This window comes from Leopardus geoffroyi, chromosome C2 (genome assembly GCF_018350155.1).
Source record: "Leopardus geoffroyi isolate Oge1 chromosome C2, O.geoffroyi_Oge1_pat1.0, whole genome shotgun sequence".
NCBI lineage: Eukaryota > Metazoa > Chordata > Mammalia > Carnivora > Felidae > Leopardus > Leopardus geoffroyi.
In genome coordinates, this window is record NC_059333.1 from 129,656,593 (window position 1) to 129,683,876 (window position 27,284).

The following is a 27,284-nucleotide window of genomic DNA, read 5'->3' on the forward strand; positions in this document are numbered from 1 at the left end:
CAAGTCATTGCATACTTGTGCTCTTCATGAGCAAAGTGAGGGGGAGGGTTTTCTAGGTAACAGTAATAATAATGACTAACACTGACACTGGGCTTTATAGTTCATATAAAGCTTTCAGGACATTTCATCTCATGCTTACAACTTTCCAGGCGGGTATATGTGTTATCACCAACTCCATTACAAATAAGGCAACTGTGGGTCAAGGCATTACCTAATGGGACCAAGATCACAAGGTTATACAATGGCAAGCAGGTATGGAACCAGAGCTCTTGGGGACCACTTCTTCATCCCTCCCCTCTAGAGGAGTTGCTCTCAAAGGCTGCTTCCAGATCCCAAATGCCAGGATTCTCAGGGTACGGGGCACACTGTTTAGTTTTTGCAACAAAAATTTTGGATAACTTATTCCAATCCCCAGACTTGTTTTATGAAACAAACATGAGAAAAGTATTTACAATCTATATGCTAATTTGTGATCTTAGCATCCTAAGTTTTACCAAATTCATCATTTTCCCATAATTTGTTATAAAAGTATATAATGGGGAATAGCTGAAAACACAGCCTTTAATTAACTTGATAGATAAACCCCAAATGCTTTTGCCCACAATCATACTACTAGTGTTGGTGAACTCTGATTTTAGGTAAGGGTCTACACTATTAAGTTGGTGGTTCTGCTCTCATTAGGCTGAAATGGCACATACATTCATTTCTTTAAAAACAATTCCTCAGGAAATAGTAAGGACATATGGATGCTTAGAATCTCATAAATCTTAAATTATCCCAATTGTGAATCTCTCAACATTATTAAAGGGAATGGGTTGGACCATCACTTCCTGAATTTTACCATCTTTGTAGCAGCCATTTAATAAAAGCTCATGTGCGTCTAATTTTAATTAGCTTCTATCAATTAGGATAGAAGTTTAAAAAATCAAGCAAGCCAATAAGATACATCTCAATATTGCTACATGGGAATTAATAGATTCAACCCTTCTGCAGATAAGAGAATTATCACAGGGGGCAAATGTCCCATCTCCAGAAATAATCTTTATACTAGTATTTAAATTAAATTTTCCAGAAATAATCATATTTGAAGGAAGTAGAGAAAATATCCTTAGATGAGTCATCATGTAGTGATGGCTCTGTGACATAACGGTGTGCGTTTCTGTGGTTCTACAATTTCTTTTGGCTTCTCAACTCTAAATTGGATTTCTTTTTTAAGACAACACAAAAAAGGTGGTTTCACTTTTTATTACCACATTCTTCTGAGAAACTCAAAGAATTTTAGAGCCATGTTGCTAACAGCTCAAGAGAGCTCTAGGATTGGAAGATTTTTACTGGAGGGTAAAACTTTCTTCCATACGTTTAATATTATCACTTTCTTTCTGCCTAAAGATGCCCTGTATTTTTCTAAAGAGGAGAAATAAAAATACTCATTATCCAAAATAAAGGACTTCTAGTAAATTAAATTCATTCAAGTCACATCAAATAAGGCATAGAGGACTAAACCCTTCAGAGAGTAGAACAGTAATATTCAGACATAAGAAATCCAAGATCTTCTGCATATTAGTTTGGTCTGTTTGCCAAAAGGATGGCAGTGTTCCAATCTGCAGCATCTCCCCTTAGTGCACTGAAGCTGATTTCCATGTTACCAGCTGCTGTTAGAAGTAATTCTAAAATTCAAGTTGACAATTTCTTAGTTCTTCAATTCTACTCTAATTGAGATGATGGGCCCTGCTTCCAACCTAAACTAGATCAGACTCTGTGATATAAGAGGAGCCTTCAATTATGTAAAAAAAAATATATACAAGATGTGGGTGTATTCTACTCCCATTTCTTTTAAGTGGAAGAGGAAATGAACTTCATCTGCACAAAGGATACTCATGCTTGATGAGTTAGCCAGTGAAACCACTCAATGTCCTTCTCAAGAAAGAACTAAAAATAAGGGGTCCTAATTTATTAGGTGCTTGAAAGTTGGCTCTGGCCAGCTTCCTGGACAGGAAGTTGGCAAGATGATTCTTTAAAATCCATCCCATTTCAGGAACGTGTATTGTGCTAATCTTTGGCCTGAAGTGCATCCAATCCAATGCTGGACAGTGTCCAAACTCATTCATTTAACAGCCGACATTTGTTAAGGGTTTACTATGTGCCAGGTCCTGTGTTAGGCTTGGGGACAGATTGGAAGAAGGTTTCTGCCTTTGAGGGGTGTGATAAACGCTTTCATGGAGGGAAGTAGTAATTTCAATAGGAATCCGAAAGAAAGCATGACTGGCGTCATCTGTGGATTCAGTGTTCAAGAAAGCTGGGGGCCAAATCCTTGGATAAATGGCAAGTGGTCTAGATGTAAACATTATCCATGACAGTTAACATTTCTGAAAGGTGCCTATTGGTAAATTGATTCTTCTTAGTGTCTCAGAAAAAGCAACTTATCTGTGGAGATTGAATTACTCAATGTTCTATTCCCTATTATTCTTAAGAAATAGTACCATATCTGTATCCCTTTTCTCAAAACTCCATTCATGTAAGATCTCATCTGTTATTCCTGGCTGCAGAAAGCAAAGCTGACTAGAATTCCAGTCTTATAAAAAAGGAAACTGAGATGTAGAGAAGATACTTTTTGGTTAGGTTGTTTGGCTGAGGTTAAATAAGTGACATATGAACTAGAACTGGAAGCCAAGTGTCACCTATCTCAAGTCCAGAGCTCCTTACAAAGCTTTGTTTGATAAAATTGACAATAAATTCATAATTCTACAATAGGGAACTATGGCTAGGGCATCTGTCTGAGCAAAGGAAGGAGGGCCTTGGTGCTTGAGAAAAACTTGCCAGTTATGGGCAGGCTAAAAGTCACACTAAGTTACTGCAAATTGTAGAGCACTTTGGGGTGAGTTCCTCCTGCCTGATGCATTTTATAAGTAGCTGAGTTCCAAGTTCCAGCCATATTGTTTCTCTTATGATGACTATCAGTGCCAGAACAAGGAACAAATAAGAGATAGCTATGGCAGGATCAAAGGAAAGCCTGAGACCACTCCAAGGCCTCATAGGGTCTAATGAGGACTAGGGGAGGAACCCACCACCTGGTAAGGCTGAAAGCAGAACCGGAAGGGAGCTTAGCAGCAAAACTCTTATTAGAAGAAACCTTATTAGAACCTTAATATTTATAAAACAGCTTCCTCCCCATTTGAGCACTCTTTTGGAGCACAGCTTGAAAATGTGCACTTCCTTGAACTCCACCCCCCTCCCCTACTCCCTTGTTCATACTTACATATGGTGTTCTATATCCATGCGTAAAATAATTCTCTTCTTCCCTTTGCCAATCTGGTAAATTTCTACTCACCCTTTAAGATCCACATTAAGTGTTTTCTAACAGACTCATCTGAGGCACTTGTTAAACATACAAATTCGGGTTTCGTCCCAAATGTATTAAATCCAGATTTATGTTGTTATTGAGCTCCTAGGGGATTCAGATGTACGGTTAGGGTTGGGAACCACTGCAGATTCTGCTTTGCAAAATGGTTTTAACAAGAGGTGATTTATAGTGGGATTAACTCCAAATTTGGGAGGGTGGGTGGGAAGAAGGAGGTGGTAGAGAGACAGTCTAAGTCTATACCTTGCCAAGAATCTGGGGCTGATCAAGGCCAAGATGGAAAGCAAAGAAGCTGGAATGGCACCAGATCCCTTCAGGAAACCTACCGGGTAAATTTGATGGCTTCATTAAAGACACAGAAGTAAGACAATAAGCTCAGCAACACAGGATATCCAGAGGGCTTATAATCAACAAATCTGCAATTTTCTCTTGGGCAAGGCTCAGGGAGATTCCACAGTCCATGAAGGTTGCAGCTGTCCCCTAAAAAAATTCAGTACTGATAAACTTTTTTTCTTCTGACATTTCCATTATAAGGTTTTTAGAGGGTGCCAAGAAGGAAAACAACCCACTGCTTGTTTTGACTGATAGTTCTAATTGCTATTAACATTTTCAGTATTGACTTCTGTATGTTACTCAAGGTTCAAAAAAAAAAAAAAAAAATCCCCTTATGGCCTTCTACTCTCATCTTCGTAAAACATCTCCATACAAAACTAAAATATTGTTGTTGTTATACGAGCAGCTGTATTAGTATAGTGTAGATACCATTTAAAACATCTAAGCATTTTAGCTAGTGCCATTTAGCATCTCAATTCATGATAGCATAACTTTTTTTTTTTTTTAACAGTTTGTTGGCTTAAACAAGTCACTTTTTTTTTTTTTTTTTTTTTTTTTTTTTTTTACTTATTGTCAAGTTAGCTAACAAACAGTGTAGTCTTGGCTTTAGGAGTAGATACCCATGATTCATCACTTCTTATTTGCATAAAATCTCTGGGTCCTTCTTCATTTCTCATTGTAACTGAGGTACAGTACTGACCTGGTATGATTATTACCTTTGTTTCCTTATTTAAGTTTGGGATCCAGTGGAGTGAGGTAATCCACAGAGAAGAAAAGTTATACACCATTTTTCTTTTCCTTTTCCATGAATTACTCTATCTGATGAGGTCAGTTCTCATTAATTTTCTATTTGTTGTACAACGTCAGGGCTCTGTTTCTGAATCAGTTTATTTATTTATTTTTTGGTAAGAGGTAATTAAGTGGCTGATAGTTTTCTTACCTGTTTCAGGTCTTTACCAAACTGTTAGCTTAGTGAGGCCTTCCCTGGTCACCTTGTCTAAAATTTTACCTCCTCCCTGCCCTACTACATTCTTATCCCCCTGGTTCTGTCCCCTTCTTAGCACTTATCATAATCTAATATAATGATGTTTATCGTTTGTTTATTCTGATTATTGTCTGTTTTCCTCATCAGCAGATAAGCCCCAGGGCAGGAATTTTTGTCCATCTTATTCACTGATGTATCCCCACCCACCCCATCCCACCCCCACCCCCCAATGGCTAGCACAACACCTGGTAAACAGTAGGTACTGGTTGAATGGGTAAGTGAATGAAACAGGTTTTTTTTTTTTTTTTTGTAAGTTTTATTTATTTAAGTAATCTTTACACCCAACGTGGGGCTTAAACTCACAACCCCAAGATCAAGAGTTGTATGTTCTTCCAGCTGAGCCAGCCAGGTACCCTGACACTGTCTTGCTTTTTACGAGGAGGCTGAGCTAGCATAGGGGACAGACATTTAGATGTTCCATGTTTCAGCTTCTACATCTTTGGCAGTGTAGTGTAGGGATTTCCCCAAACTTTGGTTCACAGGGCACTTAGGCCCCCAAAGCTAAAGTACTTATGTCCTAACAACTCAGTAGCTGTATGAAATGAAATACACACCCATTGAAAGAAAAATATTTTAATTTTATTCTTTAGTACCAGAATTATTTACTAATGGGGTGTGTGCATTACTGGTATCGTGCAACTTCTCAAACCTCATAATCAGATTGCATACCAGCACCCTCAGTCCTTGTTCCATTTTGATTTTTCACATGGAACTTGCTTTCTACCACAGTGCTGAAAAAAAAAAAAAACCCAGCTTCACAAGGTATCATCATAGGAATTCAATGCATTCTAATGTGGAAGCTGAATTTGAGCTACCAGTTCAGATGGTATCTGACAGATGTGGAGTACTGCTGTGCTTCCATCCACAATTTAAAATATCTTTCAGTACCCCAGCTAGTTAGTTCACTGCTGCATCCTGAGGAGTTTTGGTGCAATTTCAGAACAGTGGGTAAAGCAACCAGATGCATAGCTTTTGGAGTTGTGTGAACTTGCACAAGGTTTCCCCTCCATAAGGAAAATAACAGTATCTACCTCACAGTTTTTGTTTTGCTTTCTATTATTGTGAAATCTTAAACCTACATGAAAATACATACAATAAAGCCATGAGCCCTGTCTCTTGTCACCAAGTCCCAAGAATCAGTCACTTTTGGCCACCTTATTCCAGCCATACCCCGTATACCCTGTTCCCTATAATTAGGATGTAAATCCTAGAATTTTGTCTGTAAATGTTTCAGCAATTTTTTTTTTTTTTGTGGAAATTGTGTGGAAATCAAATGTGGAAACTGTGTGGAAATCAAATTGTGTGGAAAATGTGTGGAAATCAAATGAGTTAATATGTGCAAAGTATTTAGCAGAGTGCTGAGCATCCTGAAGTGTTAGGTATTATTACTGTCACCTCAGCACCAGTAGCTCTTCTATATGTGAAGCACTCAGTACCTCCTCTCCAAGGATGTGTCATCATACAAGCAGAGACTGATGTGTTTTATGTGATTTTCCCCAATATAAAGGCATATCCATGACCACAGGGAATAGGGCTGCTGCAAACGGACTTACAATCAGATTTTAGCAAACACTCTTTCCATAAAGAACTCACCTTGGAGAACACAAGGCATTTGCATGGCATCGGATGCTTTTTATAAACAACTATGCCACATCAAATATAGTCTGATTTCTTGGTTCTAGGTAGAAATATTCTCTGGGTAGGGGAGAAGCTTAAGTTTTTTTTTTTTTTTTTTTTTTTTTTTTTTTTTTTTTTTTACCTCCTGGCACTTCATATGTAGCAGGGTTTTGCTAAATTAAGTGTATCAGAATGCTGCTAATCTATTACAGCACAGTTATGGAAAAACTGGGAAAAACCAGTTTAGGGAGATAGGTCACACCTTCATGAACCACCATGCATACACATTTGATTGTGAGGGGCACAAGTCCTAATTTATCCCGCCGTTCAGCTATGAAGTATACAAATGACTGTAAGGGCAAGAAACAACCTCTATTTTCTATCAATGATTTCACATAATTCTCCTTTCTCTCCTGGGGCTTGATTAAAATGTAACTGAAATTGTTCCCATTTCAGGGCTTCTAGGTCCATCATCCTGAACCTAGCCTAAGGCTCCCCTGTGAGTGAGGAATGATGCCTGGAACATTAAGCACTTCTCTAACTTCCATGCCACAGCAGCAAAATTCTCCATTTAGCTCTCCTGAATTTGCTTGCTGTGGAACCTAAGTGATTATCTGTGTTCAACAAAGTTGAACAGATTATTGATTTGTACTTTTTGATTTAAAGTCTATTTGGTTTACTAATCTGAGAGAAGCCCTAACTAAGATTCTTTGGGTTTTACTTAGCCCAAGGGGAAAATGTACAATCATCTATAGCCAGCATCTGTTTCTTTAGGCAATGAGTGTATCTTAGACTGGGAGATTGTTATGAAATTTTATTAGCATATCTTCTGTCACAGCATTCATTTCATTACAGTCTGCTATCAACATTACATCAAAATTTCCACTTAGCTTCTCCCAAAGATGACTAGTCATTTCATAAAAGGAGCCAATGAAGGGGCGCCAGGGTGGCTCAGTCGGTTGGGTGTCTGACTCTTAATTTAGGATCAGGTCATGATCTCACAGTTTGTGGGTTTGAGCCTCGCGTCAACCTCTGTGCTGACAGTGCAGAGCCTGCTTGGGATTCTCCCTTTCCCCCTCTCTCCTGCTTGTGTTCTCTCTCTCTCAAAAGAAATAAAGTTTAAAAAAAAGGAGCAAATAAAAATAATTTGGCAAACAGAGCAAAATGGCTAGAAGTAATTCTATTAACTTCCATGTAACTCAGGAGGGTGAGGACTCAGTAAAATCACATTTGTCAGTAGCTTGTTCAGGGAGTAAATACATGTGACATATTGTGTTACATACTTGAATACTCTATGGTACTCTAACAGTTTTTTACAGGGTTAATGGAGTCACTGACTCATAAATACACTCAGCCTTGATCAACTTCTAAAAAGACCTTATAAATAAGGTTTTGGGGGAATTTTAATCCATATTCCTTATCAGTGACCTGCTCATTATCTCCCAAACCTCACTACATAAAACTGTCTGGAGCAGATGAATTATTAAAAATGCCAAGAACCTCTTGCCACTAACACTCAGTTCCAGGGCCAGTGAAACGGGGCTGTGGTGGGATCTGAGTCTCCTGCTTGTCCAGACTTTCTGTCTACTTTTAAAGTAAAAAAGAGCACAGGATTCAATGCTAGGACTGAAAAAATAGTAAATACTCAAATGTGGGTATCAATTAGATGAAAATCTAAGAAAAACACATGGTCAGAGAAGCAGGTAACAGAGTCTACATTAATAAAATGCAATCCTTCTCATATCTGCTCTGTCTTCTGCTTTCCTGGTAAGAGAAACTTTTTTGGTTACTAAGGCAGTGGTGATCCAGTGACCTACCTGTGTATTCACTGCACATACAGGTATATCAGTGTATTACTGGATATGCACGTATGTTCAAGACTGCTTAGTGGCCAGGGTCAGAGGTTTCATTACTGCTCTGTTCCTTGTGCAGCTGTCCTCTTATGTTCCTAGACTGATGCAGGCAAGATAACGTGGATCACATCTGGGAGTCCCTTTCAGGATCATTAAAAACCCAAGTGTGGTAAATTCAAGATGACCACAAATTTTCTGCTATTCCTCCCATTGAGAGGGGGAGTCTAACTTCCTTCCCACTTAAATCTGAGTCTGTCTGAGTGACCTGCTTAACCAAGAGTATGCAATTTAAGTGATTCCTGGGACTTCCAAGCCTAGCTCATCTGAAGCTTTGCAGCATTTGCCTTATCTTGGGACAGTCTTGTTGGGAAACTTGAGCTTGTAGCTAAGAAAATCCACTGCCATGAGACTGCTGTGGAGGAGAGGCCAGATGTAGGTACTTCAGTTGATAGTGCCAGTTGAGCTCAGCTTTCCAGCCCTTGCTGCTGAGATATGAGATATGGTTATTGTTTGAAGGTGCCAAGTTTTAGGCTGGTTTTTCACACAGCAGCAGATAAACTTAACACCACAGCATGACTGCCCCTCCTAGAATTAGAGCCAAGTGGTCTTGGAGGAGAATGGCTGGCATGTTGTTAAATGTATAAATGAACTGGGTCAGCCAAGGGCTGGTCAAGGTCACAGCTAGTCTGGAGGAGACCACTGAGAGTGATGATGGCTTTGTTGAAGGGAAACCAAGACCCATGAGGGGTGTTAAGGAGAGTGTTCAAGAGGAATCTGAGCATGTAAGGTTTTGTCTGATTGCTGTATAGGATGGATTACTTCAGTGATTTTGGGGAGGTATGAGGAGAGGAAGAGATCCAGAAAAATGGTTTTAGTTCTCCAGTTTGAATACTAAATTTTTTAAAAGACTGACTCTTTTCAGGGAAGAAGGGAAGAATGGGGCCAGAGAAAGAGGCTTTAAAAAGAGGTGCTGTAGTCCCTTACCTGGAATATCAGGAGAAGTGAGCAAAAGGAAGATGACACTGGGGTGTATGCGGGGATCTCATGAAACTAAACACTAGCAAGTTGGCCATGGGATAAAGTAACCACTCATTTGTGTGCTTGGCATAGTTGCAATTAAGCTTACTATTCTGGGGTAATTATTAAGAACATTCTCTTTCATTCTTGAAAAGTGTCTGGTTTTGGATAATAATGTGCTTGCCTGAGTTCTGGGGGCCTGTGTGGCTTAGTGGAAGAGAGTTTGAACACACTGTATCATTTCATTTAGATAACAGAAGGGGTTTCTTGACAGCTGTGGGATTTTACTAACACTTGTCTTTAGATTTGATATTTTGTATGTTCACTCAACAAATATTTAATAAGGGGCTCCTGGGTGGCTCAGTTGGTTAAGTGTCTGACTCTTGATTTCGGCTCAGGTCATGATCTCATGGTTGTGAGACTGGGCCCCTGCCTTGGGCTCTGCACAGAGTGTAGAGCCTGTTTCTTTCTCTCCTCTCTTTCTCTCTCTCTCTCAAAAAGAAAATTTATGACAGCCTATGTTCTTTCATATGTGTGACTAAATTCCTGGGGAAGGTAGGAATTAAAAAGTCTTTTAGGATTAGAAAAGTTATCAGAGGGGATCCCATTGGCTAAGATAGCTTTAGGTTTTGGTGTATCCCCTTTTTGTCCCTTGGCTCAAAGAGCATTGCCTGTTATAGAAATAGAAAACTAAAAAGACACAGCTAGACCCCAAAACAAGATACACATAACCATGGGCCAGAAATGGAACAGAAAGGTAAAGCATTGAGGAGGGCTGAAGCCACAGGCCAGCAGGACATCCAGTCTGGAGGCAGGCAGCAGGCTGAGATGGTAGCCCAGCTCTGGCAGGGCAAAGGGTCTAGTAATACTCAAAAGAGCTAGGGACAGGAACCAGGCTCATAGCTTGAGGTCAGGGTCTCAGGGGATGGAGGAGGGAGGCTCTTCTGCTTGTGAAAGTAAAGTAAAACAGTGTGTCATTGTTAGCTGCTGCTTGGGGCTACAGTTTTTAGCAGGTGGGAAGTCCAAGGAAGAAGAACAAAGTCATGGTCTGATCAGTAACTGACCACACCACCCACGTATCTTTCAACATTCATAATCTGTCTCTGTAGCAAAAGCTTCAATGTACCACTTTAAGATATAGTTCTAGACTAGCATACTGGTAGAGAGCACCGAAAACCACTAAAAAGGAAAGGAGGAAACCACACAGAGAGAACTATCTCCCATTTACAATGAACCTGCCAATCAAAATTCCAAAACATATGAGGAAACCTAATACCAAAAACAGCAATTCGATTTTGAAGATATTCTAGATCTGTGTTATCTATTATGGTAGCCACTAGCCACATGGATTATTTAAATTTAAATACAAAGCAAAATCAAATAAAATTCAAGCACTCAACTGCCTCATGTGACTAATGGCTTTCCATACGGGACTGCTGAGATACAGATAATTTTCTTCACTGTAGAAAGTTCTATTAGATAGTGCTGTTCTAGATGAAATATATTTTAGGGAACAGTCTAACAAATATTTTAAAGTAAATATGTTTATGATGCTCTAAAGATAAACAAACTAGTATCTTTCACTTGAAAAACAGAATTTATAATACAAAGAATGCAAAAATAAGACAAGGATAAGAAAATTTACCAATTAAAATATTGGTAGTTAAATTCATTAATTGAAATACAATCATTGAAATGAAAAAAAACTTAATACATTGAATAAATCTTAAACAGTGATTCAGTAATCAGCGAATTAGAAGACAAAACCGGAATTAACCCAGGTAGAGCTCAAAAGACAAAGTGAAATATCCTTACAAAAATTAGCAGAAAAGGAGGGTTGTAGATTATTTTTGGCTTGAATAAGTCAGGGTTTTGGCATTAATTTGGGATAGTCTGAACAGCCAAAAGCAGTAATTCAGAAAAATAACATGTGAAAAAAAAAATCAAAAGCCATTTTCTGAAAGAGATAAACTGAAAACACCTAGCCAGTCACTAGGTAGCATTGCTGTCAGGAGCCACTGGAGCTGGGACTCAGCACTTCCAGAACTGTGTGGGCTGTGCCCTTCCAGGCTGCTGGAGCGGAACTGAAGCCAGCAACACCTGCCCCATGTAAAGAAGGTGAAGTAGGAATGTCAGCTATCACCTGGCAAAAGCAGCCATTTGAGGGTAGACTGAGGGGAAGAAGGAGAATGTATTACTAGTGCTTAGAAACCAGTTTGCCTGAGAGAGGCAGGAAGATGATGTCGATGCAGAAGGCCAAACCCATGTCAGCCCTTTGAACAGTCTGTTCTGTGCATACACCAGTAGGACTCTGGGAAGATCTGGGGAACAGGACATCCATGGAGGGTAGGAGGGTAGAATGAAGGCTAGCCCTGCAGAATTCAGCATGCTTCCAACCTGCTGGTAGGCACTGAGGGAGCTGCCAGAAGGTGCTACAAAAAAGGGTGCAGGAGAGCAGGGAGGGATGTGGTGTGTGCAGCAAGGATTAGATGCTGCCTCTCTGGTTGTCTGGGAGCTGAGGAGACAAAATGGGAGGATGAGAAAGACAAGGCTGATAGAGGCAAGTGAGCCTGCCTCTCACCCTTGAATACCATGCAATGCTTAACAGCACCCTGGCCAGGAAGACTCCTTATCAGAATGCTCTAGAATCATGCTGTCCAGGATGGTAGCCATTAGACACATGTGGCTAGTCCACATTTGATATCTGAAAACACTGCACAGGTCTTTCCTCCCATATCTCTTGATTTGGAGATGTTATTGCCGATTTTCCTGGGTCTCTGAGAGGCACCAATTATATGGCATATGGATTATAATTTTCAAAAACACAGTAAGCAACACTACATACCACATACAATTGTACTTTTTGAAATTTCCAAAGACACATTAGGAACTTGCAGTATCTCACTGCCTTTGTTACAAACATCAGTTATCAGCATATGATACTATAATTGCTAACGGTGTAAGAAATTGTCATCTGGATTGACCCCATGACAGAACCTAAAAGGTGTTTTTGGAAGAGTTCCCTGATTTTAGTCTCTTGTTTGTCTCATACTCAAAAAGCAGAATAGAGAGAAAAGCTGATCATAGGAGCTTTCTGATTGCCCAGATTCTGAAGAAATAGTACTCTTGTAATTAAATTGCAAGGAGTTAATTGTATTTAAATTGCACAGTATTTGAGAAAAATCTGTCACTTCCAGAATTCACTCTGAGAACAAAACAAATGACAGAGTAATTAAAACCTGAAATGCAGACGTTTTCAGGTGATTCTTGTCCAGGTTGGAATATAATAGCTTTTTACTTTCCAAAACTTTTGTTATTTTCCTTCACATGGGTGGGTCAGAAATATAATACCCAATTCACAGGGTCCCGGGTTATTACTCTGAGAAAGGGCAAGCAATTTTTTCCCCACTTTTTTTTTATTTGCTTACATCCAGAGGTGGACATAAATCATCACCACCTACTGCTTTATAAAAATCCTTTTTAAAAAATTTTAATTGCACAAAATATATTCCTATTATTTTTTTGAGTATAGTTGACACATAATGTTACATTAGTTTCAGGTGTACAATTTAGTAATTTGGCAAGTTTATATGTTATGCTATATTCACTACAAATGCAGCTACCATCTGTTCTGTTATATCGCTATTACAATATCATTGGCTATATTTTGTATGCTGTACCTTTTATTCCTGTGAGTTATTCATTCCATAACTGGAATCCTGTATCTGTTTCTTCCCTTCACCCATTTTGCCCAACCTCCCAATCCCTTCCCTTCTGGTAACCATCAGTTTATTCTCCTTATTTATTGGTCTGATACTGCTTTTTATTCATTTGTTGTTGTTGTTTTAGATTAGATTGCACTTGTAATATCATTATATTCTTTTTTTTAACATTTATTTTGAGAGAGAAAGAGAGAGGGAGAGAGAGAGAGGGAGGGAGGGAGGGAGGAAGAGAGAATGAATGAGCACACACATGAGCAGGGGAGGGGCAGACAGGGAGGGAGGGAGAGAATCTCAAGAGGTTCCATGCTGTCAGCACAGAGCCCCATACGGGGCTCCATCCCATGAAATGTGAGCTCATGACCTGAGTCCAAATCAAGAGTCGGCTGCTTAACCAACTGAGTCACCCAGGCACCCCTGATTATATTCTCAATGTTAAAAATCTAAGTAATGTAGAAAAAGCAAATATTCTTGTTATTCTTCTTATCCCCATCTACTCTGCTGCCCTGAGAAAACTGGTTACCTATTTTTGTGTCCTTCCTGAGAGATGCTGCCTCACTTACACACCAACCTTGAAAAACATAGTTTAGGTTAACCTTCCCAAAAATATTATAGCATTGTTCAGTTTTTTAAATTTATCCATATCTTTTGGACAACATTCCACGTTAACACCAAGGAATCTTACCCCTTTTAACTGCTGGGTTGTATTCCTTTGCATATTTATTAAACCATTCCTCCCTCTATGGGCACTTAGGATGTCCTACTTTTCACTATTACAAATAATGCTTCAATGAACTCCACCTTTTATAAGAAGGCTGAATGGAGACGGAGACAGTGAACACAATCTTAACTTTCCAACCAGTAGGGAAAAAGAAATGAAATTATGATGGAAATGCACAACACTGGAACAAGGATATATTGGCTAACTGGTGCCAGGTATAGGAGATCCTTCTTTGGTATTGTGTGAAGACTTCCTTGGTGACCCAATTTATCCATGAATTAAAATGCCAAGTGAAAAGCATGCTTTCTAAGCATATCAGATATGAGGAGTTTATGCAAGGAGGTAAGCAACAATATGACTGCATTAACATATGTGGATTGCTGTGCGGGTGGGGAGAACACAAACAGGACTGTGTGTTGAATCTTTGTACTCCAACAGGGAGCCCTGTGTGTCTTAAAAATGCCTCTGGGAAACCCAGTGAAATAAAGGGGCTTCTCGATCTTTGTAGAGTTCCTTCTGATTCTTATTTGTGTAACTACTTACTGTATCTCAAAGAAGGGTTGTAAAATTAGGTTTGGCATTGAGGCCCATGGCCAGGAAAACTCAGCCAGAGCCCAGGATTAAAATGGTCTGAAAACGTTATTTTCTCTCTGTATAGGAATAAATTTTTGGGATGAGCCATTATGTTTTGAGGTATTTAGCCCTAGAATCCTAACCCTAACCACAGGGATGACCAAACCCACTCTCTTATTTGGTAGAGAAGGTAACCAGAGCCCAGAAAGGGAAGGTGACTTGGGCAGTGGCACAGAGCAGGTTAGTGTGAGAGCCAGGAGCAGGGCTACCCTGAACCAGTCTCTGCTTCTCACTACAGCAGTGAGAAGCATCCCTCTCCAACACCACCCAGTGTGTCAACTGTTCTCGTGCTTCTGTCTGGAAGTGCTATCTCTGCTCACCACTTTCTTAGCCATGTGACTAACATTTTTTCATTTACACAAAACCTCTCTGTCCTTGGTTACAGGGCACAGATAAAGATGCTCAGTCAGCCAGGGTTGTTCCCAGCTTTATGGTGTCTACTGTAAGATTAATTTTTATCTGATGCTATGCCTCTGCATATACTTGAAGCACAGCTGTCCAGCAAAACCACACCATACAACTTTGCCTAAAGAGGTTATTCATTTCCCTATTAAAATCAATTTTGTGGGGCATCTGGGTGGCTCAGTTGGTTAAGCGTCTGACTTCAGCTCAGGTCATGATCTCACAGTCTGTGAGTTCAAGCCCCGCGTCGGGCTCTGTACTGACAGCTCGGAGCCTGGAGCCTGCTTCGGATTCTGTGTCTCCCTCTTTCTCTGCCCCTGCCCACCCCCATCTCTCTCTCTCTCTTTCTCAAAAATAAACATTTAAAAGTTAAAAAAAATTTTTTTTGCAAACTCTTGGGGAATGAGCAAGCTTTGGCCCCCATTTTTCCCACCTTGGTCTGACTACATCTAAATATGTGAATCCTCTGACCATCTTCTCTTATTTATTTTATTTATTATTATTTTTAATGCTTATTATTTATAATTATAAATTTATTATTTATAATGTTTACTATTTATGATTTTTGAGAGAGAGAGAGAGAGAGAGAAAGAGAGAGAGAGAGAAAGCACAAGCAGGGGAGGGCAGAGAGAGAGGGAGACACAGAATCAGAAGCAAGCTCCAGGCTCTGAGCTGCCAGCACAGAGCCTGACACGGGGCTCGAACTCACAGACCACGAGATAATGACCTGAGGTGAAGTCGGCCACTTAACCGACTGAGCCACCCAGGCTCCCTCCCTCTTCCCTTCTTTTGCCCTGGCTCTAACTCTTATATTTACCGATTTCATTCAGGGCCATGTTACTTTTGTTGTGATTCTGATAGATGTAAAAATGGCTGCAGCTCTTCTCTTCACAGAATTTATGTCCCTTGCATATGACTTTGAAGAGGTGAAGTTTATTTTCCTACCTCTTTAACCCGGGCTGCTTTGTGACTTGCTTTGGCCAACAGAATATGGTGGAAGTGACAGTGTGTCAGCTTTGAGTTCAGACTTCAAAGGGTCTATACATTTCTATATATGTTTGTTCTCCTAGACACCTGCTCAGCCTCCATGTGAACAAGCTTATCTAGCTTGCTGGAGCATGAGAGACCATGTGGAGCAGAGATGAGCTGTCCCAGATTAGCCACACCTCCAACTCCTTTGGCAGCTGAGTACAAAGGCATGAGTCAGTCCAGCCTGTATAGCTGGTGTGTAGAATTGTGAGCTAAATAAATGATGGTTGTTTTAAGCCACTAAGTTTAAGCAGCAAACACTAACTGATACAGATCCCTTTATTTCTATCTCCAGGAATGTTTATTAAATTGGGCCTCTCAGAGCAAAGGGAGTATGTTTCCCACTTAGTTCTATACATTACCTGGATTAGTAACTTAACGGAAACCTAAAAAAATTTATTTTCTTGAGGGGAAAGGGAAATGGGAAATACTGATGAAAATCTGATTCCTACTTTTCTTTTACACTCAGCCTAATTCGACCTCTACAGCCTGTGATTAAGAAAATAAATAGAAATCCACAGGATGTAGGGCATGCCATTAATCAATACTAATAAGTAAGGATAGTAGAACAAGCAGCAGAAAATCCTCTCCTGACAAAAGATTGTACAAAAATATACAAGGAAAATTATCTAGAGACAGAGCAAAAACCTGTACTTTTTCGAACATCTTGGCTGTCCTGATTTTTGCTGCCATTTCTTTGCCACTATCTTAGGCTCTTACCTTTGAGCCTGCCTCAGTTGCTTTAGAAAAACAGTAGCTTGGGGCGCCTGGGTGGCGCAGTCGGTTAAGCATCCGACTTCAGCCAGGTCACGATCTTGCGGTCCATGAGTTCGAGCCCCGCGTCGGGCTCTGGGCTGATGGCTCAGAGCCTGGAGCCTGTTTCCGATTCTGTGTCTCCCTCTCTCTGACCCTCCCCCGTTCATGCTCTGTCTCTCTCTGTCCCAAAAATAAATAAACGTTGAAAAAAAAAATTAAAAACAAACAAACAAACAAAAAAAAACAGTAGCTCATCATCCCGCTCCAGACTCTCTAGCAGGGGAGGGATGGGGGGGTATGCCACCTGACTGCTATGACCAGGGCTGTTTTAAGTCTTTCTTAATCCCTAGACACTAACTTTTGGAGGCTCTCCCCACACCACATTTACATGTTAAAATGTGTCCACATCTCACAATTTAATATAATTTACACATAATTGTAAGGTTCAAATTGTACTTGACTAGCTGACATAATACTATATATCACAGCCAGCTAATTACACATTTTAATGGTTACTTTGCAGTTTTCTTTCTGTATTTTGGAGTCATTAATTTTGCTGATCTACAGGTCTGAAACATTTTCATAGGCCCTTGAAGGGACCATAGGTTCTGGGCTCTGGGTTTGTAGGTAACTAACAGGGAAGTTATCCTGGCCTAGTTAAGGTGCTGAGAACCAGGATAAATGCCCTGCAGGTCTTGCCCTAAGGGTTCTCTGACTTAACCAAGACTTGGCCCAAAGTAAAGTAGATGAAAAGAATTGTGGAGTTTGGATCTTTTCAAAATTCCAGGGCTTTTTCCTTTAATCCACCATAAGGGTGAGCATAGATAGTTATCTGAGGTCATCACCACCTTCAGCCTCTGGCAGCAAAGAAAGCCTGAATAGATAGTCCCGGTTCCTACTTGCAGCTGACCTCGGGTTGAGTTCTTACATTCCTTCCCTAGCAAAGCCAGGATGGTCTCATGATGGACATGGTGATCTCCAGAACAAAAGCAGGACTTGGGAATAACAGGTATCCATCAACTCAAGGCTGATATTAGTCTACCCAGAGTGATCATGGGGTTGGCACAGAGGATTTCCTCCATGAGCTTGGACTTTCTCTGCTGTGTCAGAATGCTGTGTTTTTAATGTTCACTAGAGACTATAGTGGCTTGCCAGAATCTTGCAAGGCATACTTTATAGCTTGAATAGGCAAAACATTGAACTATCAAGGGGCTTCTGTGGTTCAGCAATCTTCAGGTCATTTGGAACAGTCTAGTTTTACAGTAACTGCTCCCCTCAGGTCTCTTTAAAGAAACCACCTTGGGGCGCCTGGGTGGCGCAGTCGGTTAAGCGTCCGACTTCAGCCAGGTCACGATCTCGCGGTCCGTGAGTTCGAGCCCCGCGTCGGGCTCTGGGCTGATGGCTCAGAGCCTGGAGCCTGTTTCCGATTCTGTGTCTCCCTCTCTCTCTGCCTCTCCCCCGTTCATGCTCTGTCTCTCTCTGTCCCAAAAATAAATAAACATTGAAAAAAAAAATTAAAAAAAAAAAAAAATAAAGAAACCACCTTAAGAATCAACTCAAGGGTGGTATTTTACCTGGCTTCTCAAACTCTCCTGGGCATACAAATGCCCTGGGAATACTGTTAAAATGTAAATCTGATTCTAGGTCTAGGGTAGGGTCTTAGAGTCTGCATATCTGTCTCTGACATTGATGCTGAAGTACACTTTGAATAGCAAGCCCTTTATAGTTTACCAAGAGCCTCCTACATACCTTGGTTCATGTGATTAACCTAGCAACTAAATGAAGCATTAGCATCCCCATTTCACAAAAAAGCAATAGGCTCAGAGTGTCTTGCTTTAAAGCTACTAGCTAGTAAACCGCAGAGCCAGCATTTCTGATCCAAGTCTTTTGGTTTCTAGTTCAGTGTCACTGCCATTCACTCACAGCCCCAGACATTTTTTCTTACTACTTTACCTCCCATGTCTTGAGGTCATTTGTCTCGAGGTTAAAGTCCAGAGTTAATTTCATCCTTTTCAAACCTTTGAGCTGATAACCTGATCCTGCTTTTCATGCTACATGGCAGTTGGAAAAGAAAAGATTTTCAAAAGCATTCTAGAAAAGGCTTACAGTGGTTTTGTCCAATGTGATTATGCCTGCTAGGAAACCAATCATGCTTGGAAACATTGTTCAGAGCAGTTTAAAAAAATAGGCTTTCCACTGGGGTTGGCAATTAGAGGGTTTCAAATGCGACAGAGAGAGAGTCTCAGATCCACACACTTGGTGACAGACTGCTGTTTTCTGTTCCCAACAAAAATAAAAGACTATGGAGCCAGCAAGCCATGGTCTGCCTGTGGAAACAAAGATGGATTTAATTTTGAGGGAGTACCTATTACATGCCAGACACTCGGCCAGGTGCTTTGCAAACATCACCTCCAATCCTAATAGCAAGGCTGAGCGGGAAGTTACAGTACCCCCATTTTACAGATTAAGAAACTGAGGCTCAGCAAGGTTAAACAATGAGGGCACTGCAGTGTCTTACTGAATACATCAGGGCTGACTGTATCTAACCACTATACCACACTTCCTCTGAAAATGAAAATCAGGCAAGTTAAAGGGCAAAGAGACTAAAACTAATTTAATTCTGGTAGCTCCTAATTCAGGGAGGCAGGGACACTCACCTTCTCCCATGGTTATTCCTTTGGAACACCAGTTGTTGGATTGTGTCAGACTGTCACCCCCCACCCCCAACCTTCTTTTATTAAAAAATCCTTACTAAAAAGTTACAAGAAAAATATAATGAACTTCTGTATTTTTCCCACAGATTTACCAACAATTAACTTTTACCACATTTCTATGTGTACTTGTGTAATTTTTTTTCCCCTGATTTAAAAACAAAATAAATTTTATCCTTAAAAACTAGGAACGAAGGCATTCTCTTACATATCCACAGTACAATTATGATCAGGAATTTTAATGACAAAATTACTGTCTAATAAATTACTTATATGTCAAATTTCACTTATATTTCAAATTTCTCAATAATGTCCTTTATAACTATTTTTTTTTCTGACCCAGGGTTCAATCCAAGATCATGCAGTGCATTTCCATGTCATATCCCTTTAGTCCCTTTTAATCTGGAACTGTTCCTCAGTCATGTTGATGTTGATCTAGCACTTTTACAAGTCATTGGAAAGGATGTCACTAAAGTTTGAGGGATCCTGAGTGCACCTTACTGAATGAGTGGATACCATGCTATCCTCTCCTTAGTCTGTCAAATTTGCCACCTGCTTCTGCTGACTCTTTGAGAGACAAAGTGTCCAACTTGGCAGGGAATGCTGGATGCTCTTTACAGAAGCCAAGGCCCATTTCTGATGCAGTCTTCAAGCCTTCCCATCCCCGCACCTGGGTGAGCCAGATGGTTCTTAAAGCAGCACTTCCTCTTGGCACCTCTTCATTTCTGAGGCATTCAGGGAGGGAGTTATGCTCTCAACAAATCCCTCCCGTCATTAAAAAAAAAAAAAACAAAAAACAAAAAAACCAAAAAACAGATTGTTCCTAATTTAAAACTCTTCCTGGTTTTCTTTATGAAATCCTTGGCAAAGATTAAGAAGTCCCTAAGTCAGTGGTCACATGATTAGTTTGTGGCTTATGACCTGACAAGGTTCTTAATGGTTTTAAGGCAATTAAGAACATTAGTCAGGGGTGCCTGGGTGGCTCAGTCGGTTGGGCATCCCTTGATTTTGGCTCAGGTCATGATCTCAGTATTGTGCCTGGTGTCAGGCTGGAGCATGGAGCCTGTTTAGGATTCTCTCCCTCTCCCTTTGCCCCTCACCCCTGTACCCACTCTCTCAAAAAACAAAACAACAACAACAAAAAAAGAATGTTAGATCAGCAATTAGCCTTTGGCTTATCAAAGTTCCCTTGCACTGACCTATGCCATGAGGATTGCAAACACCACATGAATTCTTTGTCATTCTTAATTTTTTGGATTCTGGAATTAAACATCCAGATTTCCATTCACTTTAACTATGGTTTCTCTGAGTAAATGTGGTACAAGATGAGAAAATCAGTCTTCCCTCACACTTTCTTAGCTGGTCTGCAAGAGGCAGTGCTCTACTTGCTGAAACAGCTTTTAACCTGTCAGAGTTAATTAGTACACAAGAATACAGGAGGCCCAGATTAGCCAGAATTTCAGATAAACTTTATCTAAAATTCAAATATTGTGTGGGCATACTGACACTAAAAAAAATTGTTTGATGATTATCTGAAATTCACACGTAAATGAGCATCCTGTATTTTACCTGGCAATCCTAAGTCTAGGTCCCATAGATCACCTTTTACACTTACTGGAGACAGTTGTCACTAATGAGATTGAAAACAAAGGACAAGATTCAACCATTATGCCATGTCCATGGCTAGCACATGGACAACTGCATTGTCATATTGATACTGGGCTGCTTTTTGATAAGTAAAACTAAACACTAAACCTAAATGCACACAGTTTTCATGGTAGAGATTCACAATCCTTTATCTATAATTTCAAAAGGTAAAACCCTCTAAAAATGGCAAGTTTTTTTATCTAACTCACTAGGCAGCAATATTCTACCCACAGATGCTATTTATTGTCTTTATCTCCTTTAGCATAAACTGTCATTCTTTTTGCTACAGAAATATTTGTTTGGTCATGGAGTGCTGCTCTAGAACACCTAGGGGGTATATATACCATAATATACCATACATATCATGTGATATTTTATTGCCTTTTCAAATATGAAAACTTCTGAGTTGTGCATCTGACCTCAAGAGTTTCAAGAACTGTGGCAGATTAAAAAATTAATATCCAGAAAAGACTATAAAACTGCATTGCCCAATATAGTAGCCATTAGCCACATGTGGCCACAATGAACATTTGAAATGTGTCTAGTCTGAACTGAGATGCACTGTTAATGTAAAATACACATCAGATTTCAAAGACTTAGCATGGAAAAAGAATATGAAATATAACATGTTGAAATAATATTGTTTTGAAGACATTAGGTTAAACAAAATATATTATGAAAATTAATTTTACCCGTTTATTTTTCCTAGTTTTTTTAAAAGAAGTGTTTATTTTTTTATTTTGAGAAAAACAGTGAGCATCAGCAGGGGAGAAGCAGAAAGAGAGGGAGAGAGAGAGAATCCCAAGCAGGTTCTGCATGGTCAGCACAGAGCCCAACTTGGGGCTTGATCTCACGACTGTGAGATCATGACCTGAACCAAAATCAACAGAAGCTTAACCGACTGAGCCACCCAGGTGCCCCTTTCCTAGTTTGAATGCAGCTACTAACAAATTTAAAATTACTCATGTGGATCCTATTATATTTCTGGTGGACAGCACTGCTTTAGAGACTAATTGTAAAACTCCTTACAGCCGTGAAAACTGGATAAGAAAGTGATGTGGGTCATGGAGGCATAGTTAGTTGCTGAGTCCAACTAAAGCTTTGGTCTCCCAACTTGTGGTCTAGTGCTTTTTCCATTTCTCCTTAAAAGACCTCATTCCAGCAAGAAAATCCTCAAATGATAGGACTCTCAACAGTCTTCAGGATCCACACTTGGCACTGGAATTCTAAGACCACTTCCAGAGTCTGCTTGAATATCTGTGATCCCTGCTGTTGGAAGTAGTAAAATCAAGCACCAACTTGGAACTAACAGTTTCAGGCAGAAGAAGATGAGACGGAGAAAAGCAAATGAAAAAGATTTTTACCTTCCTAGTTCCATTTGATGGGATATTTCCCAACAAATTCAGAACAAAAGAGGCTGGGAGTGCCCTGCATGAAAGGCAGTAGAATTTCAGCCAGAAACTCTGGTAGAGGTAAGCTCCTCCAACAACTCCAACAATGTTGGAAATGTGTCAAGAGGTGGAAACTCACATTTAGCAGAGAGAATGGAGATGTGTCTTACTCTGGTTGACAAATGGCACAAAGGTCCACTACCTTCAGAAAGATAACCTCTTAGAAACAAGGTATTCAGTTAATCAGATCCTAGTCACCTGAGGGAATGGGAAGTACTATCACAGTGGGAAGGGAGTCATTTGTTCAGCACTAACTACAACTCCCGCCACAGGAGGCAATGGAAAAGGACTTCTCGCCCATCAGAACACACTCTATTTGGCTGAACTCAGGGGGAAACAAATCTCTAAGGGGATAAGGGCAAAGAACTTTGGGGTACAAAACTAAGCCACTAGCTAAGTGGAAGCCACCCTGTTAAAGTAGATGCAAACTAACCCCCTCTCTTAAAAAAAGATTTTAAATAATCTCTAAACCCAATATGGGGTTTGAACTTACAATTCTAAGATTAAGAGTCCTATGCTCCACTGACTGAGCCAGCCAGGTGTCCCTGCAAACTTCTTTTTGATGTGTCCATGCCAGGTCTGGGGAGCTCCCAGGGACTGCCATTCCCAGGCACTATGCATTTAGCAGTGGTCTTGGTTTCTCCCGTCGGTTGAGAAGACAAGATTCAAAGTCATAAGAAAGAGAGAAGGAAACTCATGAGATGTTGTCTTGACAGCATTCCATTTGGTTTTGATAGAAGCACAGACCATCAGAAAAGCTAAATAAACATCTGTAGCCTCGTCCTCAGCATCCTGGAATGACCCAGAGCAATTTGAGAAGGTTCCTGTAGCTGGGGAGGCTGCTGTAATTTTTGACACTATGGAGGCACTTGCTTTACAGATAATTTTAGCTGTTTGAAAGCACTGTTGGCTGAATAAAAAAGAATGAAATCCTGCCATTTGTAACAACATGGATGGAGCTACAGAGTATTATGCTAAGTGAAATAAGTCAGAGAAAGACAAATCCCATATGATCTCATTCATATGTGGAATTTAAGAAATGTAACAGATGAACATAGGAGGAAAAAAGAGAGAGGCAAACCATAAAACAGACTCTTAACTGCAGAGAATGAACTGAGGGTTGTTGGAAAGGAAGTGGGCAGGGGGATGGGTTAAATGGGTGATGGGTATTAAGGAGGGCACATGTTGTAATAAGCACTGGGTGTTATATGAAAGTGATGAATCACTGAATTCTACACCTGAAACTAATATTACACTGTATGTTAACTAACTGGAATTTATTATTTTTTTACTTTTAAAAATATATTTATTTATTTATTTCAATATGAAATTTATTGGCAAATTGGTTCCATACAACATCCAGTGCTCATCCCAACAGGTGCCCTCCTTAATGCCCATCGCCCACTTTCCCCTCCCTCCCACCCCTCATCAACCCTCAGGTTATTCTCAGTTTTTAAGAGTTTCTTATGGTTTGCCTCCCTCCCTCTCTGTAACTTTTTTTCCCCCCCTCTAACTGGAATTTAAATAAAAACTTGGAAGAAAAAAAAAAGAAAGCATTGTTAGCTGCATTCACTCATTTACACAAACTACCTGGGTGCCTGGGAAGCACTGGGGTGGGGAGAACTTGGCCAAGGAGTCACACAGGGCTTGGTCTGAATTTTGACTTAACTGAAAAAGTTAATCACTCTCACTTACTTTCTCACAGTTTCTTCATTAGTAAAATGGACAAGAAAATATGTCCCAGAGGGTTCTGTCAGGTATAAATGAGACACAGGTAAAGCTCTTGAAGAGTAACTACCTGAAATGTCAGTTTGGTCCTTTTACATGTGACCCTAAGTCCTTTCTCACAGAGGGGTAGCAAGCTGTCCACCTTTCCTCTTCTCTTCTCAGCCCTTCTCTCCACCTTCATCCCTGCCCTCCTTCCTCTCTTCAACAGCACCACAGAGGCTTCATAATCCACTACCTGTTACAAATGGAAGGGATACAGAATCCTGAAATGGAACATTTGCCATTTAGCTGATTTAATGAGTCAGAAATTGCCCACTTAGAAAAATTTTAAAAGTGTATGATTTACATCTTGACTAACATTTAAAACCTGCACTCTTTCCAACACTCAGCCAGAAGAGACACTTCAGAGCTCAGGGAGAGGGATCCTTGAAGTACACACTCATTCTCACCTCTGCCCTGCTCCCAGTATTTCTTAATGTGGGGGTAAGAAAGGGGAAGAAAGTGCTGGGAGCAGATTCAGTGTTCACTTGGCTCACTAGGAAATATGAGCTATAGTTTTCAAGTGATGGACAAAATCCAAGCTTCCTGATGAATGAACAAAAGAAAGACAGTCTATTAGTGTGGATAGCACTGTGCCCACTTGATAGGAAAAAAAGACACATTTATTATTCATTCCATTAGGCAGACACTCTTTTATCCATAAGAAAATATATACATATTTAATTTCTTCTACCTTTATTGTCTTTCTAGGCCAGAGTTATTAACCCGGGGTCCCTGGATGGGTTTAAATGGACTCATAAACCCATTAAAATTAAGTGCAGAGTTCCTGTGTATGTGAAGGTTTCCACAAAGAGACTGTTTTAAGTCAATTCTCAGAGGGGTTTAAGACCTACCCCCAAACACATCCACAATGATGAACTACTGCTCTGTAAACTACCACAGAGCCCAGTCCCTTCTTCACTCCTAACAGGCTCTTTTGCTTTAAGCTAAGTCATGTAGATCTCATAACATCTGGGGCTGGGTGAGTCCTCATCAGGTAGCACTGTTCCATCCCAATATGTGTAGCATCCTTGGCACCTGCCCATTAGTGAGTATCACTCACTAGTCACTGAGACAACCAAAAATGATCACATATATTTACAAGTCCCCCAAAGAAAGTAGTACCTCCTCTGGTTGAGATGATTAAGTTCACCTTCCCTGCTTCTATATTGTCATCAAGAAAATGAGAAAGGTAGGCAAGATGACCTCCATCGTTCCTTCCAACTCTATGATTCAGTAATATCTCACACATATCATCTCCTCTTTGAGTGTCATGCCCATTCCTATTCACCCCATTATGCTGACAGATGTGTGTTCCTTTGAGTGACTTGCACAGTACCATTAAAAAGTGTAAAACTGTGGCCTGGTCCTAGACTCAGTGCTGCCTATGGTTAGTTGTGTGACTTTGGGAAGTCCTTTAGTCTCCTGAGGCTTTGATGTCCATTAACTATAAACAAAATAAGTTGATTTGATTTGGAAGTTCAGTTCAGGTCTAAACTTAGATGGTTCTATGCAGTAATGAGGGTAGGGTCTATGGGGTTTCCTGCACCTCAAGAAAGTTTCCAGAAGTCTCTCTTCAAATATTACAACAAATCTACCTTTAGAAAAATGTGTATGTTGTCCTTACAAGGCTGAGTTAGAGTCAGAGGATCTAGCATGCTCTTTTCACTGCCCTAAGTGTTAGACTACAAATCAGATGTCTGATAAAGAAAAAGGACACAAAAGTCCTAGGTGAGGAAATATTCTATTTGGGTTTACTGATGACAATCTGGGAATCTGATGGCCTTAAGGGAAATGATGAGGCACAAAGCTCAGATGGCAATTCCTCTCCAAGGCCTACTTTAGCTCCTGAAACAGAATTAAGAGCTCACAACCTAATGTCAATGTATTTTTACTATGTTGCATGAATTTTGCCAAAAATTTTAATCAACAATTTTGATTACTAGTTCACCTACTTACATCTTTACTAAAAATCTAAAAACTTTGTCTTCGAAGACAGACGTTGTGTTGGACTCCTCTTTGCCTCCTTGGTGCATACTTAGCACAGAGCCTAACACACACATTCAGAGGAATGAATGAAAGGCGGCAGGTATTAAGGCCAGCCTGTAGGCTAGAGAGAGGTGAAATGATAAAAACAAGCTTGGCTTGTTATTCTAGGTAGGGGCTGGTTCATGATAGTCTATTAATGTAGCCTTTGAGCTCTGCCTCCTCTAAGTCCCAGGAGAATCAGAGGAGTGTCTGGTGTGCTGATTACTCTTTTCCTGCAAACAAGACACTTCCTGAACTCACACACTAGCTGGGTGGTCCTTTGAAGCCAACTGAACCATACTGTTAATTCCTGCTTTCTCTTTTGTGAACAGCATCTAACAGGCAGAAAAGACCTACATTTTCTCTAGAGATCCAACACCATGTAAGAAATTATTTCCAAGCAATGACTTTTGAATCATTAAATTCAAGTATTTCGATTGAAAAACGATAGCCCTATAATAGGGAGGTTTGGGACCTTGTGAGAGAGGTTGTGGACACAGCACTCGCTGGGTAAAAAGTTAGTATTTTCTAATGACACTTTGATGTAGCTGATTCAATTCCCTAGACGATTTGCCTCTGCAGGGCTGTCAAGCCCTGGTCCTCTTTCTGTTTCCTAGTTCTTCCCTTTACATAGAACTCCTTACCCTCTTCATCAATTAGTTTGCTCAATCTTGCCTGGTTTCTCCAATTCTACTTGTTGGCCCCTTGGGGATGGTTGGGGTGGTATAGAGTAGGACAATGGGCATGGCATGACTGCTCAGATGTTTAGGTATGGTTTTGGGGTACAGAGCTAGGATATGTGATCATCTGAAGTAACTAGGAATGGTAAGAACCAAAGTCACAGAACATAGTATCCTGGTTTAAAGATCAAAATAGTGTTTTGTTTTGTGACCAAAAATCCCCCCAAAACTTAGAAGGTGTGCTTCAGTACCTCAATAATTCCATTACCAGTCCCTCTGCCCAAGCTGCACAAGGAAGGTTGGGGCCGAGGTTATGGCCCTTTTCCTGATAGAACTGTGTGCTGATCTGGGGTGGCTGGAGAATTGTGTGTATGTGGGGGCATTCTTCAAGTAGGAAGAAAAACCCTGCTGCAAAAACTGGCTAATATGACCATAAAACAAAAGGTTTCAGCCACATCTAACTGCCAAGGTCTTTTTGAGAGCAGAAGGTGTCTATGATGCCTGCCTATTTCTGAGC

The 27,284-nt window shown here is 40.2% G+C and overlaps 1 protein-coding gene and 1 long non-coding RNA gene across 7 annotated transcripts in view; one reads left to right on the forward strand and one right to left on the reverse strand.

Moving 5' to 3' along the window:
- The window catches only part of TMEM108 (transmembrane protein 108), a 364,474-nt gene that overhangs the window by 83,499 nt on the left and 253,691 nt on the right, over positions 1-27,284 (reverse strand). The window contains exon 2 of one of the 6 annotated variants that reach the window (XM_045503617.1): positions 3,685-3,838. The exons of the other annotated variants lie outside the window; for them this stretch is intronic. Coding sequence (XP_045359573.1) covers positions 3,685-3,706 — 22 coding nt within the window. The 5' untranslated portion in view covers positions 3,707-3,838. The remainder of the gene's footprint in view (positions 1-3,684; positions 3,839-27,284) is intronic. 6 annotated transcript variants of the gene reach the window in all.
- The window catches only part of LOC123611555, a 98,237-nt gene continuing 72,553 nt past the window's right edge, over positions 1,601-27,284 (forward strand). The window contains exon 1 of the long non-coding RNA XR_006718729.1: positions 1,601-3,071. This is a non-coding gene — a long non-coding RNA (uncharacterized LOC123611555). The remainder of the gene's footprint in view (positions 3,072-27,284) is intronic.